This window comes from Equus przewalskii, chromosome 5 (assembly GCF_037783145.1).
Source record: "Equus przewalskii isolate Varuska chromosome 5, EquPr2, whole genome shotgun sequence".
Classification (NCBI taxonomy): Eukaryota; Metazoa; Chordata; class Mammalia; order Perissodactyla; family Equidae; genus Equus; species Equus przewalskii.
The window spans coordinates 28,960,414-28,987,089 of NC_091835.1; the positions used below are offsets into that span (position 1 = coordinate 28,960,414).

The 26,676-nt window shown below is 50.2% G+C and overlaps 1 protein-coding gene and 2 long non-coding RNA genes across 3 annotated transcripts in view; 1 reads left to right on the forward strand and 2 right to left on the reverse strand.

Annotated features, from left to right (window-relative positions):
* Positions 1-12,304: 12,304 nt before the first annotated feature.
* Positions 12,305-13,218, reverse strand: LOC139083313 (uncharacterized). The gene is made up of 3 exons (XR_011539938.1): positions 13,092-13,218; positions 12,763-12,864; positions 12,305-12,440 (listed from the first exon to the last, which is right to left on the reverse strand). It is a non-coding gene; the product is annotated as an uncharacterized lncRNA (long non-coding RNA).
* Positions 13,219-16,565: 3,347 nt separating this feature from the next.
* On the reverse strand, positions 16,566-23,258 carry LOC139083311 (uncharacterized). The gene is made up of 5 exons (XR_011539936.1): positions 23,175-23,258; positions 22,802-22,950; positions 17,649-17,886; positions 16,849-17,030; positions 16,566-16,713 (listed from the first exon to the last, which is right to left on the reverse strand). It is a non-coding gene; the product is annotated as an uncharacterized lncRNA (long non-coding RNA).
* Positions 23,243-26,676, forward strand: part of ADA2 (adenosine deaminase 2) — a 29,896-nt gene continuing 26,462 nt past the window's right edge. Inside the window, exons 1-2 of the mRNA XM_070618922.1 lie at positions 23,243-23,362; positions 25,729-26,058. Coding sequence (XP_070475023.1) covers positions 25,737-26,058 — 322 coding nt within the window. The 5' untranslated portion in view covers positions 23,243-23,362; positions 25,729-25,736. The remainder of the gene's footprint in view (positions 23,363-25,728; positions 26,059-26,676) is intronic.

The following is a 26,676-nucleotide window of genomic DNA, read 5'->3' on the forward strand; positions in this document are numbered from 1 at the left end:
GTCCAGGAGCCTGTAGAGAGACAGAAGCAGCTGGGAGGAGAAAAAGCAACCCGGCCAGGGGCCCTCTCCGTCCTTCTGCCTTAGCCACAGGTTTTGCAACCAAAGCAAAACCACCAGAGAGTGATTCACAGGAGGATAGCCCGCCCTCCCCCACTCAGAAGAGTTCCTTTGGGCCCATATGCTAGTTTCTGCTATGCAAACACCCTGGCATGGGCTCTGGGCCTTGGTGCAATGGTTATGCTTGGGTAAGCACCCCACTGGGTTAGTACTGGCGCAAACTCACATAAATATCCCTGGGCCTCAGTCTGGCGTACTCCCCTGTGAACTGGCACAGCCCTTGGGGCCAAACTAGCTAGCTCGTAGCTTTGGTGTCAGCCCTGACCAAACAACGAAAACCGTTCCCAGTGGAGAAGGCTAGCTGCCCCCGCCCCTGTGGCCTTCTCCGCAGGGTCTCCTTCACCTTCCCTGGCCAGTTGGGATTACCCTCTCCAACTGCCCAAGTCCTGGGCAGCTACACTTCCTGGTCCCCTGCACGCCCCAGTGCTCAGGTCTCATTTGCATGCCCCATTGTCTGCAGGCAGGGCTGGGCTGCTGCTCAATTTGCCTTACTGTCTTCTGACCAGGTTAATAAACACCCCGCCCCTCTCAGCACACGGGGGCTGGAAGGCAGTTACGCTTTGATTACAGTGCAATTTCAAGAGTTTGCTTGTTTTTTTCTCCCTTGGCTCTTTCTCTATCTTATTATTTTTTTCTTCTTGTTTGTTTGTTTGAGAACATTTGCTGGAACTTCCATAGATGATTCCACCATCCTTCTCCCGGGGAGGCGAGTCTGATGCCAGAGGACTTTTTCCGCCTCCTCCTCAGTGCACAAAGCAAGGGCGTCTCTGTTGACCAGGGATCTGCTTCTCTGGCACTGGGCCTGGCAGTTGGGGACAGTGTAAGACACGCAAATGTCTTTTGCTTAGGCCTCCAATGCAGCCAGTGGCCACTGGCTCCTTTAAGCAGCCGAAACCCAACAACTCAGGCAAGCACATGTCCCAGCTCACGGCTCTCTGAACACAATGCCCTCAGAACTGCATGGTGTCCACAGACGGGGAGCGGGGAAAAGTCTGTGGGCGGACTGACTGAGAGGTTTGGGGAAAGAGGAATAGTGAGCAATGGTGAGGCTGTGTGTCCGTCTGTGAGTGGGCAAGGCAGAGGGCTGGCTCCTGGGAGAGGCCAGTGGGAGTGCAAAGAGCTGGGATGTGCGGTTAGCAGGCTTAGCTTCTGGTTTGTACCTGCTTTGCTGCTAACAAGTTTCCTGGGCCAGACACATCCCCTCTCTGGGTCTTCCTGTGTAAAATGTAGGATGGGAGGCTCAGATCTCAGGGTCATTTTCTACTTTATAGATTTTCCTGCTTTTAGAATGCTAGTTTCTTTGTCTGCAGCCCATTTCCTTCTCCAGAGACCAGGTAGCTCCATAAAATCACTCCTTAGAGCTTGAACAACGGCCTGTTTTCCTGAATCCAGAAGCGCTGGCTGTAGCCCAAATTTAAACTTTCATCATGAGAAACCTCTGGAAGTTTCTCTCTTAGGTCAGGGTTCCAAAGGGCAGAAGAGCCAGAATGCCATCCTCTTGAGAATGTCCTGTGCAGATTTCTATGGAGTCAGTGGCCCCTTCGCCGCCTCCTGCGCCATGCACACCTTCTCCCTCCCAGGCAAGACCCCTGAGCTCCACTTACGTAAGTCGGGTCAGTGCTCTCTGGCTGCAGGTGGATTCTGTTCAGCTTACCAAATGTTTTTGAGCACTTATTCTGTGACTGACATTGCTGGACCCAAAGCAATATGGAGGACGTAGATGACCTGGTCCTGATCCTGATAGAGTTGATTGAGCTGTTGGTGAGCCAGAGCTGACATATGAAACCGTTAGAGGACAGTTCTGTCATGCATTTCCCTTTATTCCCTACATCCTTAAAGAACATGGGGAAAAAAATCATTAAGGTGGCTGATAAATGTATTTCAAAAGTGACAGTGGGATTTCTTCCTTATATTTAAGTAAACTGACCACGAGCAATTTATTCAGGTAGATGGTACTGAGAAGTGCTTTGCCAACTGCAACTGCGATCATCAGCACAACGCCAGCTATTGTTCACTGAGCGCCTGCTACCTGTACCGTGCATTTTGGTATGTGTTTTACATATGTTATCTTACTGGATTCTTTATGAGAGGGTACTATTAAAATCTCCATTGTAGATGAGGAAATTTTTTTTTTTAGATTTTATTTTTTTTTCCTTTTTCTCCCCAAAGCCCCCCGGTACGTAGTTGTATATTCTTCGTTGTGGGTCCTTCTAGTTGTGGCATGTGGGACACTGCCTCAGTGTGGCTTGATGAGCAGTGCCATGTCCGCGCCCAGGATTCGAACCAACGAAACACTGGGCCGCCTGCAGTGGAGTGCGAGTGCCACGGGGCCAGCCCCTAGACGAGGAAATTTATGCTCAAGGATCAAGTGGTTGGTGGAGCCAATGTTTGAGGCTATGTCTCCTTAACTCCATAGTCAGGGCTGGTGGTCTAGAGAAACGTCACGCAGTCTTGGCTGACGCGGCCGGCCCTTCAGTGGTGGATGGTGTGCCTCAGCATCTGCGATGCCAGCACTGCCCAAGGCCGCATCCACACCGTTCGTTCTCCAGCCGTTCGTACCACATTCTAAGGAAATCGGCACTGAGGAACCTGGTTGCTGAACTTCTTGGAATCTGACTTTTGAGACCTCTGTGCTCCTTGATTCTCTGGGCCGCGGGCGCGGGCTCAGCCCCATGGAGACTCTGCCTCCCAGGGACGACAATGCAGGGCTGTCTGGTGAGCACAGAGAGCTGCGTTTCTGGGGTTGACTTTGTTGCTGCTTATTTTAATCAATTTTTATTTATTTATTTATTTTTAAAGATTGGCACCTGAGCTAACAACTGTTGCCAATCTTTTTTTTTTCTGCTTTTTCTCCCCAAATCCCCCCCGGTACATTGATGCATAGTTTAGTTGTGGGTCCTTCTAGTTGTGGCATGTGGGACACCGCCTCAGCATGGCCTGATGAGTGGTGCCATGTCCATGCCCAGATCGGAACTGGTGAAACCCTGGGCTGCCGAAGCGGAGTGCGTGAACTTAACCACTCGGCCACGGGGCCGGCCCCAGCAATTTTTTAAAAATTTTGAACACCTATTGTGTGCAAGACCCTATGGTGGTGATAAGGGTTTTGGTGGGGAGATAGACAAGCCAGGCATGGTTCTTTCCCTCAGCAAGCTTACAATCTCCAAAAATATTCTTCAACTCTGTATGTTTGGCCCACATCTTTTTCCACATGAATTATGTGGTAGTTTTGTCAAGTTCCATAGACTTGTTCACTGATGTTTTATGAAAATTGTGCTAAGTCTGTTGATGGACTTGGGGAGCATCAATCTCATTTTTGATCTTCATAGCTAGGAATGACTTTCTACTCTGTATATGGTTCTAACTTCAGGGCCCAGCCTTGCTGCTGACTATCTTACTGTGCTATCTATTTTTTCTAGCTTTATTGAGACATAATTGATGCACAACATTGTGTAAGTTTAAGGCGTACAATGTGTTGATTGATACAGGTGTATCTCGCTGTGCTGTTAGCCCTGCCCCGCCTCACCCCGGGATGGATGCCCGGGAGGGGCCCCTGCTTTCCTGTGTCGGGCCTGCTCTCCCAGGAGCCACCTTTATGGGAGAGACGTTTATCCTCATCTCCAAGATGCCAATCAGCAGTCCCTCCTTGGTCGTCCAGCCCCAGAACCAGTGCTTGCTGGAGTGGTTTTAGGGGCACGGCAGTCTTTAAGCTCATTCAAGCCTCAGAGAGTCTAGGCTGAAACAGCGAAGGGCCCAATAGCTGGGCAGAACACCAAGAGAGGGCACCAGGCGGGCAACACCTGACCAACAGAGACCCTGGCTTCGAGTCCCCGTCCTACAGCTATCTTTGTTTAGTGTGTAAACTTTGCATTATGAAAAAAATTTTTTTGCCCATTTTTATTCTGTTCAAAACGCACACAGAAATGTAGAAGGGACAATACAAGGACTATTTATATATTCAGCACCTGGATTCAACAATGGTTAACATTCTGCCATATTTGCTCACTCTATCTATGGATCATCTGCCTGCCTACCTACCTATCTACCTATCGTCTATATATTTCTGAGTCATTTTAAAGTAAATTACAAACATGGTGACTTTCATCCTTCAAATACATCTCTAGATCTCTAGGTACTGCCTCTGGCTGTGTCTTACTGGTGGAGGCTGTCCTAGGGAAGCTGTTTCAGGCGGAGGACAGACAAGAAGGAGGCACATTGTGGGCTGGGAGGAGCCTGAACCTTCCCTCCGAGGGTTCCTGTAACATAGCTCAGGATGAGTCCCAGAGCAGAAGGGTCTTCCTTTACCAACTGGGGCTCCAGAGGCGGGCTTAGGCTCAGGACCCTGGTGCGGGAGCCCCACTGACAGAAAGCAGTTGTCCAGAGAGCCGTAGCTGCAACTCAAGGCCCGACCCAGGAGTGTGGCGACAGCTCTGGCCCCCTTGTCCCGGATCTGAGTGGCAGCGTTGCAGCATGGTATAAGGGAAAAAGGTGGACTTTGGAGACAGTCAGACCAAGTGCTGTAAATTTTCGGCTTTTTGGTCTTGGGCAAGTCATTCGGGCTGCTTGAGCCTTAAAGGCACTGGTCTCCTCAGTTACCCTCATGGCCTTGTGTAACGCAGTTTTTAGGGTATGACATTTGCACATAAACTCTGGAGATAAAATGAGGAAAAACTCACCTCTTGAGATTTAAAGACAATAAACACCAACATAAAATGGTTGAATGTAGCTTTATACATGAGAAACTCACCCCAAAATATGGTTAATGAACTGAGCAAATGATGGAAACCAGGGAAGCATCCTGGGGTCGGCAGCTGGACTCATGATCAGAACGTCACACTCCAGTCAGGATGCTTTCAGTTTTAAATAACGGAATGCGTGACCAGTAGTGGCCTAAACAATAAAGGCAAACCTTATCTCACACAACAGGAAGTCCAGGAGGAGAAGGCTGAATGATTTGGCAGCTCAACAACGTCAAAGTTCTGTTTCAGCTTCTCCATGATTCTCTTGGCTTTGCCCTCATGATCACAAGGTGGCTGCTGCAGCACCAAGTGTTACATACCATTGTGACAGTAAACAAAGAAGACAGAGGGGGGATCTGCTCCAAAGGTCCCCAGCCAAAGTCAATGTCTCCTCATGCTTCTGACTAGAGCAGGTCATATTCCTACTCCTAGGCAAACCGCTGTCAAGAAGCCTGGGTCCCCAGCATGGGCCTGACCAATCACAGTTCACTCCCTGAGTGTGGGTCCACCTTCCCTGAAAATATTGCCGCTCTAAACAAAATAATAAGGAACAAAGGAGGAATTGGTTAGACAACCAGTAATGTCTACCTTAGCAGCTAAACAAAGTCATCCTCGATGAACTGTGTCAGGAGCTCCCTGAGGAGAAACGTGACTGCACTGAGTCCAGGCAAGCTAAGCCAAAAATCAGGATACGAGAAATGCCATCTGTACGTGCAGCAAGGGGGCTCCAAAGAGACAGCGAAGAAAGAAGCACACCGTGAGCGCCCCTTTGCCGCTCAGGCGTAAACCCTCATCATGAAGCTTTGCAACCGGACACATGGCTTTGTTTTCAGAGAAGGTTGCAGAAGGAAAAGAGCAGCTCCTTTCTGTGAGGACCAAGAACTAACTGTGTGACACTGGAGCAGCCACAAGCCTCTGCCATCTGCCGAGAGCTGCCGAACCAGCTGTCTGGGGCTGTAGGGCGCACACTTGGGGCCATGGTTCTGGGCCCCTCCTGGGCCTCTCCTTGATTTCCTGAGGAAATGGAGGGCACATGTTTGTCTGAAAGGGGCAGCTGCGACGTTTGCCTTGTATGAAGGAGGGTCCAATCTTGCCCAATCTTCTGATTTTTAAAAAGAAGTTAAAATTTTAAATTTTTACGTGAAATTATCCCATTTTAAAAAGCTAGCAAAGGGGTCAGCCCCGTGGCCAAGTGGTTGAGTTCGCGAGCTCCACTTCGGCGGCCCAGGGTTTCACTGGTTCAGATCCTGGGCGCGGACATGGCACCACTCATCAGGCCATGCTGAGGCGGCGTCTCACATGCCACAACTAGATGGACACACAACTAAAATATACAACTATGTACCGGGGGGCTTTGGGGAGAAGAAGAAGAAAAAAAAAAAGAAAGAGAAAAGAAGATTGGCAACAGATGTTAGCTCAGGTGCCAATCTTTAAAAAAAAAAAAACTAGCAAAAAATTTTTAAAGTATTTTAAATATAGTGGACCAAACACATCTGTGGGTCAGATTTTGACATGTGGGATATTACTGCAGTAATGAAAATGTTCTAACATGTATTTAAGATGATTGTACAGCTTAATAGTAAATTTACTAAAAATCATTGAATTGTACACTTGAAATGGATGAATTATATGGTGTGTAAAATATGCCTCAATAAAGTATAAAAAACAATGTGGCCTGCAAGCTGTAAGTTTTCTATGGACTGGAATGTTATTCCTAAGGCCTTTCCATCCTGGTTTTTCCATCCTGGTTTCCACCCTGCTGACAGCTGAGAATTGACAATACCAGTTTACGAGGGAGGGAGTAAAGCCTAGTAGTTGCTATGTGGGTCATGGAGTTACCAGAGTTCAATCCCACCTTCCCCAATTACTAGCCATGTGACCTTGGGCAAGTTAACTCTCTAGATGAGTTACCTTCTTGAGACTCAGTTTCCTCATCTCTATGATGGGGATGGTAATACTACCTGGAAAATTAAATGAAATAATATATGTAAAGCACCTGGCACCGTATAAGTCCTCAAGTAATAATATATTTATTATCAGGGGTTCCTGCAACAAAGCACATATCCCCGTTGCATACCTGGATTGTGGGTCTCCACTCTTCCCTCCAGGCCATGGCGTGAGCAAGGTGACTGAGCACGCCGTAGCTGGCGCTCCACTGTGCCCGCGGACGCGGCTCCCCCACACCTCAGAGACTCACAGGGCTCAGGAATTTCAACCCTTTTTTCTAGCCCAAAAACATTTAGAGTCGGACTTGGCAGGTCTTCCAGGATCTGTGTGCGTGTACTGAGGGAGAGAGCAAACTAAAGCAGTGTTTCTTGGGAAGCTCAGCTCTAGGCTCCTTTTTCTTGGGAATTCTAGGAGGGTTGATTAGCATCCTTCTGCTCCTGTTGTTAAAGGCAGATTCATGCTGAATCAAGCTTCTGAGGAACTGCCAGTGTGGAAGTCCCGTACCAGAGCCACGGGGAAGCTCAGTGAGGAGGCTGTGGCCCTCCAGCCTCCCCCAGTGCAGCTGGTTTTCGGGCCCCCAGCAGTGGCCCTGCAGAGCGCGGTGTGGCTCGGGGCCAGCAGCACTGCTGGGCCCAGGCTCTGGGGACACTCGCACCCCCATCCCCGGTTGAGTGTGCACTGCTGATCTCCAACCGTACCAGCAAATGTTGCTCCTAAAAGGGCCCAGGGACACTCACTCCGTCAGGGCAAGTGAATTCTAATCTACTTGGTTCAGACAGGTTTTAAAGATGTTTCCAGCATGTCACCTGAAATGAAGTCACTTTGGCCATCACTAGGGCTGGGTCACTGCCCTGTGGACTGTGTGTGCAGAGGAGAGGGAGGCCACCCAGGGGAGCCCAGCACACTCGGGAAGCCCAGGCAGGGCCGCAGGGTCCCTGAGCTGCAGAAGGCAGCACGTGAACTGGGGTGAAATAGGGGGGCCTTCAGAGGGGCGCTGTGGGGCTGAGGAGAGGCCAGGGGAGCTGCCTGCCCTCCCAGGCCAATCTGGAGCTCCAGCCCCAAAAATGTGGGGGAGAGAGAAACACATGTCAGGTCAGACAGTCTGTTCTGGTCCTCAGTCGCCTGTGCTCTCTGTCCCCTCTCTGCCTCTCGGATTCTGTTTGTCTTTCTCCAGTTCCCCAGGCTCCTCTTTCTCTTCCTCCTTCCCTCCCTGCCACATCCTGTCAGCTGCTGCCCTGTGCAGCCAGTGAGTGGCCATGGATCTCCCAGACAGACAAGGGCATTACGACCAGCAATGCAGCGCTCCCAGAGGGCTGAGGGGTGGAGGGGCGGTGGGAATCTGGTGCGGGGTGTGTGTGTGCCGAGTCCTGTTGAAACTGCCCCGTCGGGCGTGTCTCCAGAGGTGGGCTCTGCAGCGGGGGTGGACAAGGGCCCTTTCCCATCTCCCCTCAGGATCGGAAAGCCAAGGGGAGCGAGCTTTCACTTCACATGTGGTGTCAGTCGTGGGTGGGACTACGGCGAGCAGACCAAGACCCACAGTCGTCTCGTGATTCTCCGAACTTGAAATGAAACTCCAGAGACCTTGGCTTGTCCGTGTGATCAGGGCTTTCTGACTGGCTTTACTGTTTTGAACAGAAGAATCTGTAGCCTGAACAATGGCTCAGACTAATGAATGCTTCAGTCTGAGCGATTTAGCTCTTGTCCACCCGGTGCCTCATCGATCTTCCTCATTCTGAATTCCAACAGCAATTGAGTCTGTACTGCACAATTCAGAACTCCGTTATATACTGCCTGGGGTTGCTCCTGTTGTTTCAGAGGAGTTTGTCTGGCCTTCGCGACAGGAATTACCAGCTCCTTTAGGACTAGGATCGAGCACGTCTCGTCCTTCTCTAACCTGAACCACTCGATGAGCACTCCTTGACGCGGGCAGACACCGTCTGCGTTGCCGTGGGCCTTGTCTCAGCTTTGATGGCTCCACCTTCAGGATGTTGGGCACACAGAGCACTCAATAAGTGGTTCCTACCCGAAGGAGTTATTTTTTCCTATTAACAAAGGACAGGACAGACTGTTCCAGAGTTTCTCCGGGGGGTGCTTAGGTCTAAACGTGATCTGCTGATTCTAACACATCTCCGCCTTCTCTTCCACGGTCACCTCCTTCAGCGAGTGAAACAGATTGGTGTCAGTATTCCTTACTCACATAGTGTTAAGGGCAGATTGGTGTCCCCCCAAATTCCTGTGGTGAAGCTCTGACTGCCGGGACCTCAGGATCTGACTGCACTTGGAGGCAGGGCCTTCAAAGAGGTGATTAAGTTAAAATGAGGCCGTTAGGGTGGCTCTCGTCTGAGCTGACTGGTGTCCTTATAAGAAGAGGAAATTTGGACACACAAAGAGCAGGGCACAGAGGAAACACCACGTGAGGACACAGGGAAGAGGCAGCCATCTCAGCCAAAGAGAGAGGTCTCCAAAGAAACCAGACAGGCTGACACTTTGATCTTGGACTTTTAGATTCCAGAACGGTGAGAAAAAAAATTGCTATTGTTTAAACTGCCCAGTCTGAGGTGTTTTGTTGTGGCAGCCCTGCTGACCTCAGACGGCTAGAGAAGTAGAGACCCCCAGGGGGAAGTATCTTCTAGCACAGGCGAAGTGCCCAAGCTTTCTGGAAATCCCCCTCGTCACGTGTCCACATGTGTGGGAATTCCCAAAGGAGTCCTGCAGTCCAGCTGCGTCATGGCTTTACTCCTTCTGATGCTCCCTACAAACAAAAAAGGGTCTCTGTCTCCATCAAGATTCTTCCTCTGATTCTGACCTCTCCAAGCCCATCCTCACTGTCGCGTGCTCTGCCCCACATTGCTACAAGCACCCAGGTGAAATCTGTCACCTTACGGTGTAAGGAAGTGCACTGCACCAGCTGCACTGTGGTGGAGACGACTCCTGAGCACGTTCTCCCCGGGCTCGGTTCTCTTTGCACAGGTGGACGGCACCAGGCAGTCCATCCACGGGCTGTCTAGTTCAAGCTGTTACTACCATCAGGTGGGCCAGGGTGGGAGTAGGGGCAGGCAGAGGCCAAGCTCCTAGCACCGGCTGAGAAGCTGCATCTAAGGGCGGGTGTGTGGAGATGAATTCCTGGGGACAGACAGGCGAGACACGAATGCACGCAAGACCAAAAGGCAGCCGATGAGTGGAGGCCTGGTCAGGCCATGTGACAGCTGTGTGTTTGTTTAGGAGATCCAGTGAGAGGCCTGGGCCCCAGGGGCAGTGGAGAGGCAGCTCTCCTGTGGTTTAACCCCCAGAGTCCTCTCTCGGGTGCCTGTAGGACACTTCCTTTTTTCTCTTACAAGCACTAGGAAAGCTGTTTTCTCACCTGAGTTCCTATTTCCCGAGGTCAACTGTGTGTCACGCTTTGCCCAACCACATAAGATCTGAACTAAGCACACAAAGTCCTTTCAGGTTTTTAAAAACATTTGGCAGTTAACAATTGCAGGCGCTCTGAGATTTGCTTGGGCGTGCCATTTGTGTGATCTGGAGTAGTGTTTCCTAGGCAGACATTTACTGACATAGAGCCGCACTTCTGAGGATGGCATGGACTGCCACCCTGCAGTGCGTACCCCTCCCAGTGTGGTCCCACGGTGTGTCGTCAGGCTGGGTCTGCCGTGTGGCGTGACAGCTGACCCACTGTGAAAGGGCAGCCTGCCCCGTGCCTTCACACCCGCCGAGTGTGCCTAACCTAGCAGGGTACACTGTCGCTGTTGGAGCTTATGCGACCCTGCACAGTTTCTGCTGTTACCTTAAGCCGCTGAAACTTAATGGCCACTTGGACGTCTGCTAGGGGTCCTCCCCGTTCTGAAATGCCTCTCTGCTCTCCCTCTACCAGCTCTGTCACTCGTCCTCACCACTTAAAGGAGGATGGTATTATGCAGGCCGGGACACACGGGGGTCTCAAGCTTGAGCAGCAGCAGACCGTCAGGGGCACTTCTTAAACATGGCTCCTGGGCGCCACCTCCAGAGTTTCCCGTCAGTGTGTCTGGGAAGGGTCTGAGGCTTTGTATTGCTAACTAGTGTGAAGGTGATGCTGATGATGCTGGCCCAGGGCCCGCACTTTGAGAAGCACCGGACTAGAATACTGGATACGATATCTCTGAGTGTGTGTGACTAAGCATTGATTTTTCAGCTTCCATGAACACCCTCTCAAGTGTGTGAGGAAAGCCTGGATCGGGGTCCTGGACTGGAGTTGACAAAATAGAACCAAAAGTGGATGTTTGGCCCTAATTTGTCCTAACATGTAGATGGAACTGGGCCTACGTTTTCATAGGCCTCTTCTTGACTCATGCTCTAAATTTCATTCAAGGAACAAACATTGCAAAGAAGTTGACATTTTCTGAGCACCAGTTTAAAAAATTGCTTTTTAAAAGATTGAATAGTATATTAGTTTTCTGTTGCTGATGTAACAAATTACCACAAACACAGCAACCTAAAAGAGCACAAATTTATTTTCTCACAATTTCCACAGGTCAGAAGACTGGGTAGGCTCCGCCAAGGCCTCTGCCCAACGTCTCGCAAGGGCCAAAGTCAAAGTGCTGGCAGGGCTGTGTTCCCCACCAGAGGCTCTGGACAGGGTCTGCCTCTAAACCCACTCACGTTGTTGGCTGCAGTCTGTTCCTGAGGTTGCAGGACTGAGGTCCCTGCTTCCTTGCTGCCATCAGCTGGAGATAGGCTCTGCGGTCCTGCTTTCCTCCCCGGGCTTCCCCTGAGGCCCCTCCAGCAACAGCAGCCTGAGACTCTCTCAAAGCTCAGATCGCTCTGCCTTCTTCTGCTGAATCTCGCTGACTCCAGCCAGAGAAAGCTCTCTGCTCGTGGCCCGTGGGGCCCACCCAGATAATCCAGGACAGTCTCCCCGTTTAAAGGTCTGTGACCTCAGTGACATCTGCAAGGTCCCCTTTGATGTATAGTGCAGTGTAGCTGCACGGTCCAAGGGTTAGGACATGGACAAGGTCCCCTTTGATGTATAGTGCAGTGTAGCTGCACGGTCCAAGGGTTAGGACGTGGACATCTTTAGGGAGCTGTCCTACCTACCATAAAGAAGTACTATGTGGGAAAAAATCAGAATAACATAAAAATGTTTACAGAAAAAAGTCTTCTCCCACTCCGTGTCCTTTCCCCCGACTCCTCACCCGTCCTACCAGCTAGCTACTGTCATCGGTTTCTTTGTATTCTTCCAGAGTTGCTTTTTGTAAACACAGTCATGAATATATATTATTCTTTCTTCTCCCTTTCTTATATTGAAGGTGGCATACGGTACATACCTTTGCATCCAGCGTTTTTTTTTAACTTAAATGCAGCTTGGAGACATTTTTCTTATGGTCCATAGAGAAAGCACTTCTTCATCTATCTTTACAAAGCATAGTACTCCAAAAACAGGTACCATAATTTACTTAACCTGTCTCCTATTGATGGACTGTTGGTCCCTTTCCAATATTCTGCCACATAATCAATAGCTGTCAGGGACTAACTTCACACAAACATCAGTTCTTGCGTGTGACCACTGATTTTCTTTTTAGTTCTAACGTCTCTAAGGCTCGTGACAGGTTGGCTTAGGGACAGTCTCTTACAGGTGCCCAGCTTGTCTGCAGGCACTTTGGTAGCCTAGAAAACGGAAGCTTTGTCTTAAATTTGTGAATCTGAGTCACTGCTGGACCTGGAGATAGGCTCAGCTCCTCTCAAAGCATTCTCCGCTTGACCGCAGGCCTCTGACCCTGCACGGCCGCCAGCTGGCCTACGGCACACCTCCAGGGGTGCCATCAACCTCGAGACAATGTGAATGGCACCCCTGAGGCTGTGCCACCAGGAAGTATAAGCGGCCACCCTGTCCCCGGCCCACTCCAGCCCACTCCGCCTAGGAGGAAATTTGACTTCAGGTCCTCAATCGGTATTGCCTCTGACCTTCAGGGTGTGTTCATGCTCTTACCCGAGAGGGTTAATTCCTTTGAGCTTCGGCCATTTTGGAGGTCTCTGGCTTCCTGGCTAGTCCTTCCTTCTTTCATACTTTCGCTGAGTTTTCTTCATTTTTCTGGAAAAGATTCGTACGATTATTCTTCTTCCCTTGAACTAAGAAACTCTGCTCAGAGGGGCTGGGTGCTCAGGTGCCCTGAGCCTCTGTCTGGAGCCTCAGCCGGCCCGCCCTGCCTGCCAGCTCTGCCGTTCCTCTGGCTTCAGCTTCAGCGTGAGAGCATCTCCTACTGAGGTCACCAAGGTGGCCTGTTCTGCTCGTTTCTTCAAACTCTCCTGGTGACTCACCAGCAATGAGTCCCTCGAAAAAACTCCGTTTCCACTGCCCGTGACTTCCCGGTGCAAGTCACCGCTTGTTTGGTATCAGACAGCCCAGGCCACAGGGGAGGAGGGCTGCTTCCTGAGTCGGGTTCAGGGCTGGAAAAAAGCAGACGGAGAAACAAAGACACGGCCTGGAAACTGTGGAGATCAGAAAAGACCAGCAGGGAGAAGACTGCAAATCCATTTTCAATTCAGTGGAATCGGTTTGCTTGTCTTCTCTCAGTGCGTCGGATGGGGCAGCTCTTCTAGAAGGAAGTTAATACTCACTGTCACCTCTCAGCATCACAGAATACTCTTACTTTCCTTTGCTGCTACCCCACCTCCATCCTTCTTTTAATCCCTTAAACTTTCTACCTCAGGACCTTTGCACATGTTCTTCCCTTAGCCTGGAATGCTGCTTCTCCCTTTGGCTAACTTCTATCCATCTTTCAGATCTCATTTTAAATGTAATTTCCTGTGGGAATTGTCCTGTACTCCCCTGCTGTGGGTTGGATCTCCCTCCTATGCTGTTCTTATCCTTCTATGCCTTAAATGCAATTATTTTCAGGTATATAATTAATTGTTCATTTATTCACATTCTGTCTCTCCCTATAGACTGCAGACTTCATGAGAGCAGAGACCACACCCATTACGTTGGCTGGCATACAGGAGATCTCAATAAACATAGGGAGGGTGGATGAAGGAGTAGAAGGACAGCAGAGGCAAAGAGCATCATTCCTTCTGCAATGAGTGCTTAATCGATACCAGGCACTGGGCATATTAAAATGAGATTCCACACAGAGTCCCCGCTGTCAGGAAACCCACAGGTCAGCACATTCTTGGAAAGAAGAGGAAGGATTTGAGCATGAGAACCGCTGGAGGGGAGGAAGCCGAGGTGCTCAGGCACAGTACTGCCTGTTTGCTGGAATTTCCTGCTTTCCGTTTCTCAGACAGTCCCTTTTTGTCCTATTTTTGTTCCAGATGACCCTTTAGTTTTCTGGTGGAAGTAAGTGTCTTCCTTGTCACCCTTAGTTACTGAGCCCAGGAGTTGGTCCTCTTTCTACACTCCAGCTTCCCCGTAGATCATTTTATTTTGTCTCCTGGGTTCTTGCAACACCTTTCAGTCTTTTTCTTCTCTGCTCTGGAGATTTTTTTTTTTAAGTGAGGAAGATTGGCTCTGAGCTAACATCTGTGCCAATCTTCCTCTAGTACGTGGGATGCCGCCCCAGCGTGGCTTGATGTGCGGTATGTATGTCCACGCCCTGGATCTGAACCTGCGAACCCAGGGCTACCTAATTGGAGCGGGCGAACTCAACCACACGACCAACCCGGCCCCTGGAGGTTTTTTTTATAATGCACTGGAGCCCACCCAGTTGGCCCCTTCCCCCTAGCCTGGGTCGCTCATCACCCTGACAATAACTGTACTTAAAGATGCATGATTTTCATTTGCATATAAAAGATAATCCTTTTGGATCCGGACAATCCGTTTCTTGTATTACAACTTTTAAAGTAGTTAAGACCCCTGCATTTATATTTTAACACAGACCTTGCAGGTTCTATGTTTGGGGGTGGAGTCACCTCAAATCTCTCCGTTTGCGTTGAGGATAAAGAAGTGTCACCTAGGAGGTTGGTCTGACAATTCCAGGTGCTAATTGATGTCCTTGGTTAGTTGGGGGTGGTGGAGGTGGTGGGGGTAGTGGGGGCAGTGCACACAGGCCGCACGGCCCCCAAGCTCTGGAGTTGAGCCCACTGGGTCGCCAGGCTGACTGAGAGGCAGGGGAAACATTCGGGGGTCTTTGATGGGTCTTGGGAAGCGGGGAGCAGATATTCTAAGCTCTGTGTGGGGCTGGTTTTGAAGGCAGGGACGGCCCTGTTCCCCTCTCTGCTCATCTCCCACTAGAACGGTCTCAGCTCGGAACTTCCAAGTGTACCACTGTCCACAGATTGTTTTCCTCCTGTGGACCTCAATTTCTCTCTGTAAAACAGAGCTCGTTGCACATTTCCACCAGTGTTTGGAGAGGGGAGGAGGAGAAGGTGTGGGCCCCAGGAGACAGAGGCTCAGCCCACATAGCTGGTTCCTGTCAGATGCTTCTGCTTAGGGGGAGCTGTGGCCGTCGGGCCGCCCTCGCTTCGTGCTCTGGGAGCAGAGGATCCAGGCCCTGTACCCCACCATGTGCTTCCTCATTGGGAGCAGTGTGGGAAGGTCCCTGTGTTCGTGGTGGAAGCACAGGTGTCTGGAGGTGGGTACGGAGGTGGGTATGGAGGTGGGTCTGGAGGTGGGCATGAAGGTGGGTCTGGAGGTGGGCATGGAGGTGGGTCTGGAGCTGGGCTTGGAGCTGGGTCTGGAGGTGGGCATGGAGGTGGGTCTGGAGGTGGGCATGGAGGTGGGTCTGGAGGTGGGCATGGAGTTGGGTCTGGAGCTGGGCTTGGAGCTGGGTCTGGAGGTGGGCATGGAGGTGGGTCTGGAGGTGGGCATGGAGTTGGGTCTGGAGCTGGGCTTGGAGCTGGGTCTGGAGGTGGGCATGGAGGTGGGTCTGGAGCTGGGCATGGAGGTGGGTCTGGAGGTGGGCATGAAAGTGGGTCTGGAGGTGGGAATGAAAGTGGGTCTGGAGGTGGGCATGGAATTAGGTCTGGAGATGGGCATGGAGTTGGGTCTAGAGCTGGGCATGGAGCTGGGTCTGGAGGTGGGCATGGAGGTGGGTCTGGAGCTGGGCATGGAGGTGGGTCTGGAGGTGGGCATGAAAGTGGGTCTGGAGGTGGGAATGAAAGTGGGTCTGGAGGTGGGCATGGAATTAGGTCTGGAGATGGGCATGGAGTTGGGTCTAGAGCTGCACATGGAGCTGGGTCTGGAGGTGGGCATGGAGGTGGGTCTGGAGGTGGGCATGGAGGTGGGTCTGGAGCTGGGCCTGGAGGTGGGCATGGAGGTGGGTCTGGAGCTGGGCCTGGAGGTGGGCATGGAGCTGGGTCTGGAGCTGGGCCTGGAGGTGGGCATGGAGCTGGGTCTGGAGGCAGGCAGAGGAAATCTGAATGCGTTTGGGGGAGGAGGATGGATCCCCGAGGGCAGAGGAGAGGGAGGGCTTCTCCTGTTCTCACCCTACTTCTCTCTTCTCAACAGTTCTACACCATCAGGCAACTTTTAAATACACTCCAGAACAAACGTCGATCCTGGGACCTCTGCTTGGCCTGCCTGTGCCCGCCCTGTCCGGTCAGCTGCCACAGACCCTGTGCCTCATCTGAGGGCTCCTTCCTCCTTTCTCGGAAAGCTGCTCAGGTCACGGCAGAGCTTGCCTCCTTATGATGCAGTCGCCAAGGCCCTTCCCCGGCTCCCGAGGAATTTGGGTCTTATTACGTGTGTAGATAATGCCATCTATTGCTATTTAACTTTTTCACGCACACCTTTCTCTTCAGTTGCAGTGGGTTTCAGCCCTGGCTGCACAGAATCACCAGGGAAGCTGTAGAAAATACTAGTACGCCAGGCCCAAGGCCAGGGACTCTGATTTAATGGATCAGGGGTGGGGCTCCGAGTCTTGCGGCTTGTCAATCTCCCAGGTGACTGTAAGGAGTGAGGCTTGCAGGCTGGGACCAGCATTCCAGGGGCTTCCTCCAGTCTCTGCGGATGAAGGGTTGGTCAGAGGGTCCTTTGGAAAGCAAGTGGCCTGGGGCTAATCGTGGCTCTGGGCAACCCGGGGGAGGGGGTGAAAAGTGTCCAGTGAGGAGGCTGTGATGGCATCGTCTGCCTGCTCACCCTGTGGAAAACGAGGGGGGCACTTCCAGGAGGGATGGGACGCCCGCACTCCGCCTCTGGGCTCCTCTTGGGGAAGGAGATCAAGGTCCCCGTGGGCCGTGCTCCAGAGGCCCTCCTCCCTCTCAACGATCCTCCGTGTGCTCTCTTGGTTTCTCATGCCTCAGTTTTCTCTCCCCAGGAGGCTTCAAACAAAGGACAGGTTTAGTGCACTGGGCCCAACACAGCCACTTACTCTGGGACCTGGATGGAGTTTATTAACTTCTCTGAACTTCAGGTTCCTCATCTGTCAAATGGGCTGAAGCTTAACTCCTAAGGCTACCATGTGGATTACATGGAAGGATTCTGGCCGAGCGCCGAGCCCACGGTGGACGCTCAGCGGATAGCCGCTATGGCTGCCATTTTCATCTGGTCCCACCTCTTGGTAGCTCCAGAACTGGCTACATGGTTTGGTTATTGAACCCTCAGAGCCTCAGTTTCCACATCTTATACAACAGGGACAACAACAGGTCCTCCACAGAGCTGGAAGGCATCAGTAGGTAAAGGGCAGAGCAGAGGAGACGCAGAGCTCAGCCCGGCCCTCTGCTCCCCAGCCCTTCCTCCTGTCAACCTCGCTCTCTCCAGCACCTCCCCCCTCTCTCCGCCTCTCTCTAAGTCTTCGCTCTCCTGCTCGTGCTCCTCGTTTGACCCTCCTCGATAGTCTGAGCGTGGGAGGCCCGGGATGGAGCCTGTGGGACCAAAGAGGAGGTAGAGAGATGCAGAACAGGGATAAGGCAATGCCCTTCAGCGACAGATCTACTTACCTCTGAGTGACAAAGACCCGGCAAGGGACAGTGTTGAGTCCCCTGTTCCCACGCTCCCTTGGTGACAGGAACTGAAGCCGGAAGAGGTAAGGGAAACTATGTGACTTCTTTCACTCGTTTATTCATCCACTGAGCTCATACTGGTGGAGTAGTTACAACGTGCCAGGCACAGTGCTTGGCGAACAAGACCATCTCTGCCGTCGGAGAAGGCGCATCCTCCTTGGAGACACACAGGTACCTGAACATTTCAGTATAGTATGTTAAGTGCTAAAATAGGGCGCTGACCTGGTTTTTGTCCTGGGGGAGGGAGTCAAGACTTCTGAGACTAAAAGAAGTCCAAGCTGAGATTGGAAAGTAGGAGTTGGCTCGGTGAAGGGGGAAGGACACACTTTTCCAGGCTCAGTGTGCACATGCAAGGGCCTGGAGGCCAGCACGAGCCTGGCTTGTTCCCGTGTCTGCGGTAGAGAATTGCTGGCCAAGTGTGCGCAATCTCAGTGGAGGCCAAGCCATGTCTGGATTCAGAACCCACTTTGAAGGTGGCAAGACATGGACATTGGGATGATTGATAATGGATCCCTCAACTAGCCAGAGGGAAGGACCAAAATATAGGCTCACAGACTGTGACAGGTGCGATAAAGAAAAAGTCCCTGTGCTACCCCCCAAAAAATTAGGAAAAGAAAAAATAAGAATGGAACAAAAAAATTATGGAGAGTGTAAAGGCAAATGTAGTGCTTGCAAAGAGTATGTTGGAGACTGGAAACAGAAGGATGAGAGACAAGGAGACTCAAGACTTGATCCCGAGGGATACTTCAGTGTTTCACTGAAGATGGATAAAGACTAATTCAGCCCAGCACTATCAATATGCCATTAGCATTTCTCATTGCCGCCAAGGCTGCCATGTGCAATTGTGCAAGTCGAGCACTGCACAATTCTAGAGACCACCGTTTCCATCACTGATATAGACTCATCTATTTATTACAACAATTTTTCAGTAGATGGTGCACAAAGAGGCCTACAGGTGAATGGCTGTGCTGACTGGCCACCCTTTGCAAGACACTCTGGTCTCACCTACCTCTTCCCCATTACAGCAGGGTGAGAAGACCCACGTGTCTACTACCTGCAACAAACACTCAAGAGTTTCCTTTTCCTCCATCCTCGCATTCATCCGTGACTGCCTGCCCATGGAGGGCGGTGAGGCAGGCCTGGGGACGGAATGCACAGCATGGCAGCTTGAGCGAGCACCTCTGTGGTGTGTACTTGACAGTTGCCGAGAGTAGATCTCGGGTTCTCACCACACACACACTATGGGAAGTGATAACCTTATCATCGTCATCATTGGATAATATAGACATATATCAAGTCATTGCATTGTACACCCTGAACTTACACATCTTATTTGTCAATTACATCTCAATAAAGCTGGAAAAAATAAATAAATAAATGAAAAAGACCACATGGGAGGCAATAAAACAGAGTGGTGGGGAGCAAGGCCCTTGGAGTCTGTCTGCCTAGCATCCGATATTTGACCGGATCTGGGCTATACTTCTGCGTCTGTAAAATGGGCAGATTAGCCACCTCACAGAGTTGTCTGAGGACCACCCGAGACAAGGCTGGTAAAGACTTTGAGTGTAGTGTCTGGCACACAGTAAATGCTAACTAAATGCTAACAATTTTTGAACAAATATTTAATGTGTTGCAATCTAATGGAGAAGCTAGACATCGAACAAAAACTCCAGAGTGATGGATGGTTGCGTCGCTCAGCCTCCTCTTCCAGGGCCTGCCTCAGAGCCTGGCAGTGACCCCTCACGGCTGGCGGAGACTGCAGCGCCGCTGCAGGAGCCCCATCTGTGTGTGACACCGTTGCTTCTCCACTGGGCTCCTGGCTCGCTGTACCGGCAGCCTCAGCCTGACAGACAGGGGGAGCTGAGAGTTTCACTGGGACGCGGGTCTGCCCTCCAAAGCCCAGCCTGGGTGCTCTGCTGAAGAGAGACGGGGGATGTCTGTGGCTCTAGATTTTTCGTTTTTGTTTTTAAATGGTCTGGCATGCTCGGTCTTTTTTCCAGGTGTTTCCTAAAATAACTTTCCACTCCTCCTCCCTTGGACCCACCTTTCAGCCCTGCCTTCAGAGGCATCCAGGTGGGTTCTTGGCCTTCCTCACTGCTGGTTTACGATTCCGCTTTTTTCAGACTTCTAAATTGTTAGAGCTTGTTCATCTATCTTCCGGCTTCCAAAAATATTCTGCTATTTTCTCCGTTCCTGTTTTCTTCATCTTGTGGATGTACGCTTTAAAAAACCCACCTCTCTCCACTGTCATTTTGGCGGGTTTTGGAGAGGAACTGAGGTAAACTCATGTGTTCCAGCTGCCCTCTCTAACTGAAGTCAGTTACGCGCAAGTCAGTTACGCGCCTCTGCTGTGCCCCACCTCAGAGGATGGCTGGAGAAGCTCTGCCCCCACCCACACTGCTTGCAGGCTCGGTGGTCTGGTTCCTCAGTCCACAGACAACAAGAAGGAGCCCATTAGACGGGAGGCTCGCCCGAGGAAAGACCCGCCAGAAGTGGCAAGTGAACTGCACAGGAAGGGACAGAGAAATCATACAGAAAGTCTATCCAAGCAGAGCCACCTAGAGCAGGGTAAACGGCGCTCAAACCTAGGAGCACGGCACCCCCAGGGACGGAGCTTCAGCAGTTCCAGGCCCAGAGTCTCACAAAGGCTCACAATGACCCCCACTCATCCATAAAGGTCAAGTCATGCTCAGCACACTCCAAGAAGCCAGAAAAACACACTTTAGAAAGATGTGTACAAGCAATATTACTTACACTGTATAGTTATGTAGTTACTATATAGTTTTAAGAATATTTTCACATGTATTATTTTGCATGTGAAACTTATTTGGTAAAAAACTGAGTAGGAGGCACATGTTACTTTCCCCTTATTGCATATAAAAGCATTCAGGCTCAGAAATGTTAAGAATTTTTTCACAATCACACCGCTAACGTTTACATTTCCTAAAACAGTTTGCTTATTAAAAGCACAAGCTCCCAGGATCTGGGAAACTCCCTTTTCTGCCAGCTGGTGTCTGTTCCTGGGCCGCCTTCCCTGCTGGGCTCTCCTCCAGGGATCTGCTCCCTGTGCTGGGGCAGCTGCTCCCGGCGGGCTCCCCGACGCCTGGTTTCCTTGCTACCAGGGAAGGAGGTGGGGAAACCTGCCTAGGGACAAGTCCAGACTTTACTCCTGACCAGCTGTGTGACCTTAGGCTTGTCACTTAATCTCTGGGCTCTTCAGTGGACTCACCTGTCAAGGGTGTGGGAATAGTCCCTACCTTATAAGATCACTGCAAGGATTAAATGAGTAAATATATCCAGTTCTCAATTAGCTTTAGCTACTATTATTTCCATTCTCTTAGCTCTGGGGATCAGAGAACCTTATTTATCACCCATGAAAACGGTATAGCCGGCGGCTTAAACCTTCAACCCTAGGTGACTCTCCTGTACTCTGCTGTAGGTTATATATAGCAATAGCAGATAATTCATGGTATTGGTGGGAAAAAAAGATGTTTTAATGAAAATACCTCTCAAATATTTGCATAGCCATAGGTTTAACTTTGAAACCTCTCCTGTCTCCAATTTTGGGGGTCATTACCCACCCCTGCTTTCAGGCTTCATTCCATTTAGGTTTAGTTTGTAGTCACTAAAAGATGCTGTGGTTCTCTTTTTCTGCCCTGTAGATTTTCAGACTTGAACACACGTCCAGTTCTGCTTCTGACGGTTGTCTTCAATAAAGCGTAAAAAGGAGAGCAAGCCCTCTTCTACATTTTACGGTCTCCGCACTCAGCAGAATATTCTTCCAGAATGTTCTCACTGTTTTACACTGTTGCTTGCTGTCATCAGACGCCATGCTTTTTCTGCTAGACAATGCTTGGAGCCACACCCCAGAGGCTGACGGCCTCCTGGAGGTGGTTCTGGCAATGAAAGGCCAAGACCTTGGCTCTGGACAGCTGCCTGCCCCAGGAGCTTTGCAGAGCCTGCTGGTCGGCGTCCTGGGTCCGACCCTGCTTGCCTTCATGGTTTTGGATCCTGTGTCCAGGGACCTGCGCCTAGCCATTTCCCCTCTTTCTGCCGCGCAGTCTGGGGTCCTCGCAGTCTGGGGTCCTCCACTCCCCCAGCCAAGGTAGGTTCTGCCTGATGAATAAGTCCAGCCTCACGGCTGCAGGCCTGGCAGCTTTGCTGCACTCCCTGGCCGGGTCACACTGGAGTCGTTAGAGCCCGCCTTCTGTGAGGTGACAATTAGCTTCTACTTTTAACCAAAGCTTTTGTAAAGAAAACCTTTATCTTTAGCTCTGATGTGGTATTTAAAACATCTTCAGATGACTGTGTTCGAAGTTGGTGACTGGCCCTTCCTACCTTCTGCTTTAATCAATTTTGTTTTTCTTTACTACCACTTTCCTTCTGATTCCTCTGACTTTTAAACAATTACTCTTGAACAATTGATGAGGAAATTCCTAATTCCTTTATATTTTCACTTTTGGATTTCTTCTTGTTTATAAATGGATAACCTTTGTACTTTTTTGGAGAAGATGACAAAGGGCCCAGAGGTCCCAGCCATTTAGGAGCTGCGGAAGTGGAAGTTCCTGGGGGCGGGGGTATATTTGGGGGCCGAAGGCTTTGAGAGGGGGATTGGGAAGGAAAAGGACAAGTAGGTAGACCTGGGGTGCAACTAGAAGTCACTGGTGCAGCTCACATGTGCTAATTAGGTTGGCCCGACGTACCACAGGAGTCACTTCCAATAATAGCAATGGCTGCAACTGAGAACTTCCCATACCCCAGGGACTTTGCATGCCTTCTTCATTGAATTCTCACAACGGACCTTACGTAGTAGGTGCTTTCATTATCTCCACTTTCAGATCAGGAAACTGAAATATAGAGAGTTTAAATAGCATGGCCGAGGCTACACAGCTGAATGGCCAGGCAGGGTGTGAAGCTGGGCCTGCCTCACCCTCCGGGCACCACTGCTGGGCCCACTCAGCTCTCCCTCCTGGAGCCGTTAGCCTTGTCTTCTTGCCCATCCTCCCCAAACTCCAGTCCAGTCTCACACCCCTCTTCCCTCTCTAATGTCCTGCCCCCACATCCTTGATTCTTCCCCTTAAAACACTGACCTGGTATGGTATCTCCTTTTTCACCCTCTGTCCAGTGGGTTGCCCCACAATTCACAATCACATTTTGAGGAGGGGTACACTTGCCAAAGTTCATGAGCAGATTTTAGAATGCCTCCTTGCAGTACTTGTCCGAAACTATGTTCTGGATCCTACAAAGACACATTGTGCATAAATACATACTACCCTCCCCTCAGATAAGCATAACCCCCCCACACATAAACTCACACAAACATATAAACACCCACACAAACATACACACGACCCCAACACAGAAACACAACAAACGTATTCATACCTTCCATGTAAATGCACGTAAACCCATCTAAACACGCATATAAATCCCCCACAAACACATAAACGCACAAATACACACATGCGTGTAAGCCGCACACTCGAGCCTCTTTGCCAGCCTTGCTCTGGAGGCCTGTGCAACCGCGAGGCGGGAAGGAAGTGAAACCTGCCCTGACAGGAAGTGCACAGGACGGACAGCTTGGCTTGTGCTTCTGAGCCAGCTGTTTGGGGGACTAAGCAAACAGTCTACAGATCTGGAACTCTTCTGAGGTACCTGGGGTCCCCGGGGTGGGGGTCTGGGTGGAGACTGGGCTGAGAGGTCCTGGAGGCAGCCTTCTCCGCCCCTACCTTAGGCGGTGGGTGACTTCGGGTGGGAGGAAGAGCAGGGGCCATCTCCACAACAGGCTTTAGGAACGGCTGTGGGCCCCGGGACGTTGACCCAGAGTCCCAGCTGCACGTGCTCTGTTCCTTGTTCTTAGTCTGGAAGCAAATGATTTTTATAGAGTTTTAATGCACCCTCTTTCAAAAGTGAAAGAACATTTCACGGAGAGAGAGAAGATGAAGTAAATAGAGCAGTCCGTGGTGACAGGGATTATTTTCCCTATACGTGCCCAGGCTGGTTCTGACCCGTACATCAGATGAACTGTCGCCTGGCGGCCGGGAGAAGTCCCAGGTGCTGGGCCACACGGACACTTTTGGGGTTCTTGGAGAGGACGGAGTTGGAGATTTTGGAACTTGGTGGCCTCTGTTATATGTCACCAGGGAGAATGGGACAAGGGGCTGGGGGAGGGTTCAGTGTGGCGTAGCTGGGATGATGACGTGATGTCATGGTCCCCTTGCCCCAGAGCTCTCGGCTGCAGGCAGACACTGTATTCTGAGGAGGGTTTGAGGACTTCATGGAGTCGAAGGGATTCTCCAAAGGTCCGTCTCTCTGACTCGGGGTGCACAGCCCCTACCAAAACTGTGACACTAGAGTAAAGAATGATCTAGTTCCTTCTTAACATGCCCTCTTGGAGTCTGATATACTATAGAATAATTTAATGCTAGCCCTGGAAAGAATCTTGGATATAGTGTATTTCAATCATTACCCAACTTTCCATTTTTGTCATATCCGTGAACCTCTATTTACTTAATATTTTTCTTCAAATAACTTGATTTCAAATGTTTTTATTCAACCTAAACAGTGATATCTCGTGTCACTGATGACTCACGCGTCACACCATGAGAGCCAAGGCTCGAGTCCAATTCGCCTCTTTTTGTAGGTGAGGAAACAGAGACCACAGACAGCTGGGTGATTGGCCCACGGTCTCACAAAGACACCTGATTCGGGAGGTTCCTGAGGCCTCCTAATTTTGTAAATTAGGTCTTGATCTTTCCAGTATAATGTATCAGCCTTTCAAGTATGCAGGAGCAATTCTTAAATGTAATTCAAATTGATAACCCCGGGGAAGTACCATGCACGGCCCTGGCAGGGGGAGACGTGATGGACGTGTCCTTCGTTCCTCCCTTAAACGCCTGCTCATGGCCAACCTGGACCAGCTGCTCTCTGGAAGCTTTTAGAATCTTTTTAATGCTCATATTCTGAAATATCAAGATGATGGCTCTTGGTGTCACTGTTGAGTACAGTTATGCACCGCAGCCTGCATATACAATGGTGGTCCGATGAGCTCAGTACCATGTAGCCTCGGGGTGTAGCAGGCTATACCATCTAGGTTTGTGTAAGTGCACGCTATGATGTTCACACAACAGAATGGCCTAATGACCCATTTCTCAGAACGCGTCCCTGTCGTTAAGTGACACATGACCGTCACTGATGGTTCTGTTCTAAGTCTGCAACGTCTTCTCAATCCAGAGACGCAGGGCTTCAGTTCCGGGACAATTTCTTGTAGTATTTATTTCTTTTTTCCCTTCCATTTTTTCTCCTTCCTTCTGAGATATCTGTTATTTGGATGTTGGATTTCCTGAATCAATAATCATCTCATTTTCTTCTGTCCTATTTTGTCCTACTTTCTAAAAGATTTTCTCCAATTCCATTTTCTAATATCGCTAGTAAATTTTTAAAATTTCAGCTTTCATATTTTTAGCTTTTAAAAGCTCTGTCTCATTCTGTTTATTTTTATAACCTCCAGTTCCTGTTTTATGGACAGAATATCTTTTTTATCTCTGTAAGGATATTAATTATAGCTCTTTTGAATTTTTCTTTTATTTCCTGCACTGTCTTTGTTTACCTGTGGCTCCTCTCTGTGTGCTACTTGTTAGTTTTGCTATTATGTTGGAGGCTTTCTTCACATGCCTTGTGCTCCTTTGCGCTCTAGTTATGTTTAAAAGTGAAACCCTACAAATCTGTTTGCAGTGTCTTCCTGTGTGTGTGAGCAGGGCTTGCTGACCACTGAGCTCCAGTATACAGATGGAAAAGTCTCGTGGAGACTTTTCTTTGAGAAACCTCTCTTTGTCTGTTCCTGGAGGTCTTTTCTCCGGGGCCTAGCGAAGAACCCTCCCATCCCCTGCCTCCTGGTGCCCTGAGAACAGGGAAAGAGAAGGAGGATCAGAGTTCCACGCTTCCATCTGTAGATTTTCACTGACTCACACCCCTTTTAAGCCCTACTGAGTCTCTCTCTGTGCATTTCCTCTTGCAGGCATCCCAATGTCGGCGGGTGGCCCACCTGGGCGGCCAGCCCGGCTCGCCCTGCTGTTGGCAGTGGTGATGGCTTTTTTCTGCTCAGCCGCATCCAAAGATGAAGCACGAAACCAGCTGTTGATGAGAGAGAAGATGATGCGGTTGGGGGGGCGGCTGGTGCTGGGCAAACAGGAGGAGCTGGCCAACGCGAGGCTCATGGCCCTCAAGAAGGCTGAGATGGCGCAGGCTATGAAGACCCAGAAGTTCCCACCCAGCATGCACTTTTTCCAGGCCAAGAATCTCATTGAGAAAAGTGAGGTGTTTCATATCCTGAAGAAGATGCCAAAAGGTAGATGTTTGGAGAGGATGATTTTGGGGTCCTGGGAAGGTGGGGGAAAACAAACTTGGAGCTATTATTGTTCTAAACGGAGCAGAGAGAGCTCCACTCCGCTACTCTGAGCCTCTGTTCTTGCTGGCACACCAGGACGCGGCTGTTCCAAGGGGGCTGCTTGTTCTCCCTGAAAACCCAAAACCCTGCTTCTGAGGGGACTCAGCCTCAGAGAGAGAGTAGGGAGGGGACCCTGGATATCCCTGGTCTTCCCTGACAAAGCCGGAAAAGTGTCCACCCAAAAGATAGCATCCAGGGCCCACAGAACCTTGCTACTCCCTTCTTATCTTTCCTCGCACCCCTTTCTTCTACCCTTTCTCCAGAGGTCTGTTACCAAATAGGAGACAGTATGAAATAGCATTCTGGATGAACACAGTTCTACTAGTATATTTCTACATTCAAAATACATTGCTATGAATAGTACAATAATTATAATCCTGGACACATAAATAGCAGTTTGCAGCTTACAAGGACTTTTCTGTACCTCTTTTATCTTAATGTTATGAATAGAGAATAAAGAAATAAAAACTGCAAGGTTGATAAAGTAGCATCCCCACTTGATGGAGAATGTAAGAGTTA